The 3731-nt window shown below is 40.0% G+C and overlaps 1 protein-coding gene across 4 annotated transcripts in view; it reads left to right on the top strand.

The window, feature by feature from the left end:
* Positions 1-985: 985 nt before the first annotated feature.
* LOC107695024 (LETM1 and EF-hand domain-containing protein 1, mitochondrial-like) overlaps positions 986-3731 on the top strand; it is a 25262-nt gene continuing 22516 nt past the window's right edge. For all 4 annotated transcript variants that reach the window (XM_016494793.1, XM_016494791.1, XM_016494790.1 and 1 more), the window contains exon 1: positions 986-1276. In XM_016494793.1, coding sequence (XP_016350279.1) covers positions 1198-1276 — 79 coding nt within the window. In that variant the 5' untranslated portion in view covers positions 986-1197. The remainder of the gene's footprint in view (positions 1277-3731) is intronic.

Raw genomic sequence — 3731 nt, 5'->3', positions numbered from 1 at the left:
AACTAACGATCACGTTTTGGAATTTATCAGTTGCAATTTTTTTTGGTTGAATATAAACCAATACTGAAATGTGTACATTTTTAAATATATTGTAATTTTCAGTTAATATGCTCTGAGCGTGTAGTCGATTTGCACTCAAGCATGAGTGTCTGGCAATCCGAAAATAAGCGCGCCAGACAGTGTTGCCATGTCCGTTTGTTATAAACGTCTTTTGGTTTGTTGATTTATTACGGCGCTTATAGACACTGGCTGCGTTTTTGTTATTTCCAATTTATGTAAATGCACCGAAAAAAGACGTATTCATTGATTTAGATGGTAAGTTGTATGTTAAACTTTTAATTGATTTAAAACATATAATTATATAAGACAAATCCATTGCAGCAAATACTATGTTTTATGTATATTATGCTACAATAAATAGACCAAATGAAGCACGCAATTACCCACTTGGAAGGAATGAAACTGAGTTCGCTTATTTTAGTGAGACAGTTCACGTATTTTGAGCATATTTTATCAGATTAGATGTCGAGCTTTTCTACGGAGATCTGGCAACATTGGCGCCAAGACCCGTATTGACCTCATTGGCCAGGGTTCACAAACCATTAAAATGTTTCAAAAGCAGTTTATACCTATTTAATTTCCGTGTCTAGAAGAATGTTTAGCAATCGCTTTTGTTAAAAAAAAGTGTTTATGTATTATTATTACATACTTAAAACAAGCGTCAATCATTTAGGATGCGTGTCAAACTACATCATGTCTAACGTTAGCTTTTTCGGATATCTGAACGCTAATCAACATGCACTGTTGGTCAACTAATTTAGAGTTTTAAGAGTCTGCTTTGTCCAGACATTTGATTGGAGGTCGTGTGGCCGCTCGCAGTGCGGCAGCGCTTCATCGTTTTTTCTCGGTCAGTCCAGTCACCTTCATAGGCAGAAACTGCAGCACGCCCCCTGCTGGCTGAGTTCAACCAACAGGAAGACGGAAGCAAATACCGAACGGTTGCAAACTCATCGCTTGCCTTGAATCACCGAGGAGGGTACGTACCCAAGGGCATGAGCCAAGAGCTTAGGACTATGACTTCTGTGGATAGTTCATAAACCGTCAGTGTATTACCTCTCTACGAGCACTCAGCGTTACTGTGAATAGTACATTAACGTTTGACGCCTTTTCATCCATATAACGTTAGACGGGAACAGAATGGCATCGATTTTGCTCACCAGGTCTCGGACTCCTTTGCTGAAAACATCTAGGTCATTAAAGCACGAATTTAGAAAAGGTAAAACTGTTGTTTGTTTATCACATGAGATAGATTAGTATGTGGTTACATGTATTGTTTTGAACACTATTTTAATGGTTATTATTGTAATTCCATCTCTGCCTTTATGTATTGAAACGGGCAGCGAGCCTTTTGAACTGTCAAAATGCGGTACATTGTGCTGATGTAGGCGTACAGTACCCAGTTTTATTTATACAGCAAAGCCGACAAGGCCTTGCGACTTTAATATCACCTTGATTCGTTTACCGTGTTATTCAATCCGGACATTTCAGACCTGTCATGCACACTGCTGCAGATGTTTTCTGAAAAGAGTCCCTCCTGACACTACATTGGTTTAAATCATAGAGTTCGCAACTTAGCTCTCAAACCTGGCCCGCAAGATTACATTATTGAACGAGTGGTGAAATGAGAGGCTTAAGTGATTAGCTAACAAGCTAGCTGTATAGCCTCACAGATCGAATCAGTCATAATCACTGAGAACCATCCGATTTAAACGTCTTCCTGTGCTGAGGGATGCGTCCAGTGCACTAGCACAGATAATGGTGGCTTAACTTACTGTGTCAGGTTCACACGTGCTTGTGCGTTTGTGTCATCATGCTCTGTTACTGTAAGTCAGTTCTGGAAAATAACAGCGCTGTAACTGTTTTTGACCGCTGGTTGGTTTGTCAGTTCATTGTTATGTTCAACACGCGAGTCGCTTCCACGCTTTTGAAGAAACGTTTGCTTTTCGTTTAATTATGGAGTGCTTCTTTTAAGTTAGACGCTGAATTACAGGAATGAACAGCGGTATGTTAGTTGCAGGTGTAGGCAGACGGACGCTCCTGTCTGAGAACGTCAATATGATTGACTGAAATCGGGAAAAAAAATCGTTTAATGCTTGAAAATAGACACACGTGTCATTTTACGTAGTTATAGTCTACGTGTAATGCGGCTATATATCGTTTTGGAGCGTCATGTTTTGCTGAGGCGGCTGGAGAACCGAAGCTCGTAGCCTTGTGTGCACTGGAGGTTATCTGAGGACAGACTCGGCCGTCTGTCGCTGACTGCAGTGGCTGCTTCCGTATTATTGACCTGTCTTCTGTTTACACTGGTGCGTTTTCGTTTTAAAATGAAAACGATCCTGGTCTACACTTGCGTTTTCACTGCGTTTCAGAAACGTTCTCCGTGCACACTACACAACCGAAAACGCAGGTCACATGACCATTCATGCAGGTACAACAATGAGCATGATGTTGTTGTTTACACGGTCATCAAGGATACGCAGAGCGAATTTGGGAAGCCACGCCATCGTTTTCAAAAGTGTCCGTTTTGGTCCGTTTACAATGAAACGCAACCCCGGAGTTTTTCAGTGAAAACGGGGTCTGCAGCGTTTTCAAAATTCTCCGTTTTCGAGGGTCGACGAGTAGTGTAAACGACAGGCGTGACCTTAGCAAAAGTTATGCGTTTTAAAATGAAAACGCACTAGTGTAAACAGGGCCTAAAGCATAGTTTGTACACCTTTTAATAACATCTGTCCATTGTAGATTGACATTAGTGACTTTTTGAAGTTAGCCGTATTTGACATAGGCCTATACAAAACTGGTTTATGGCCCCGCCAATGGCTGCTGTTATTTTGACTACTCAGATCATCAAAAGATTAATTCATTATTCATGTTGTTAAAATAAAAAAAATAAAAACTGTTGTTCATTCATTTATGAACAAACCACATAATTTCTTGTGTTTCAGGGCAATCCTGTGTTTCATGATCCATCACTTATATGGACTGAGTTTTCATTGTTGTCTATTTTTATCCGCATTTTTGTGTTAATTTCCCTTAGGCATGTCATATCTTGATATAACCAATATTAATATTTATAATAATTAAAAATTACAAATCAAAGCCTATCAAAGACGGTTTAATTCAACCTTGATACCTTCATACATTTAATTTATACTTAATTAAAAAACATTTCAGTCGTACTTTGTTCACAGCTTTCTTTAAATAAATAAATAAAGAAAAATTACACAGCACAAGTAAATGGTAAGAAAAACTAGAGCCCGACCGATATATCGTTTTGCCGATATTATCGGCTGATATGAGCCTGTCGCCGATATATCGGTATCGGCGAATATGCCGCCGATATAAATTTTTTTTTTTACAGAACATATAATGCAGATAAAATGCTTGAAATTGTGTAATTACTTAGTTTGCAGAGCGTCCTCCATTGTTTGCTACTGGCGACCTGGATGAAACGCTTTAAAGCTTAAGTCTATGGAAAACCATTGAAACTTTGAACGGCCATATCTCCGTAACGGCACGGCGAATCCGCACCAAATTCAGGGGTTCTCTTCAGCTCAAGGAACCCTCTCGAACGCGAATCGAGTGTACTTCTCGAGGCCCTCTTTCGAATGAGACCACCCCTGCGTGGATAGGCCCCGGGGTTCGGGAGTTACGGCTGGTTAAATTCGCGGTCC

This window comes from Sinocyclocheilus anshuiensis, unplaced genomic scaffold (genome assembly GCF_001515605.1).
Source record: "Sinocyclocheilus anshuiensis isolate Anshui unplaced genomic scaffold, SAMN03320099.WGS_v1.1 scaffold14, whole genome shotgun sequence".
NCBI classification, from domain to species: Eukaryota; Metazoa; Chordata; class Actinopteri; order Cypriniformes; family Cyprinidae; genus Sinocyclocheilus; species Sinocyclocheilus anshuiensis.
This window is presented reverse-complemented; position numbering and strand designations above follow the sequence as displayed.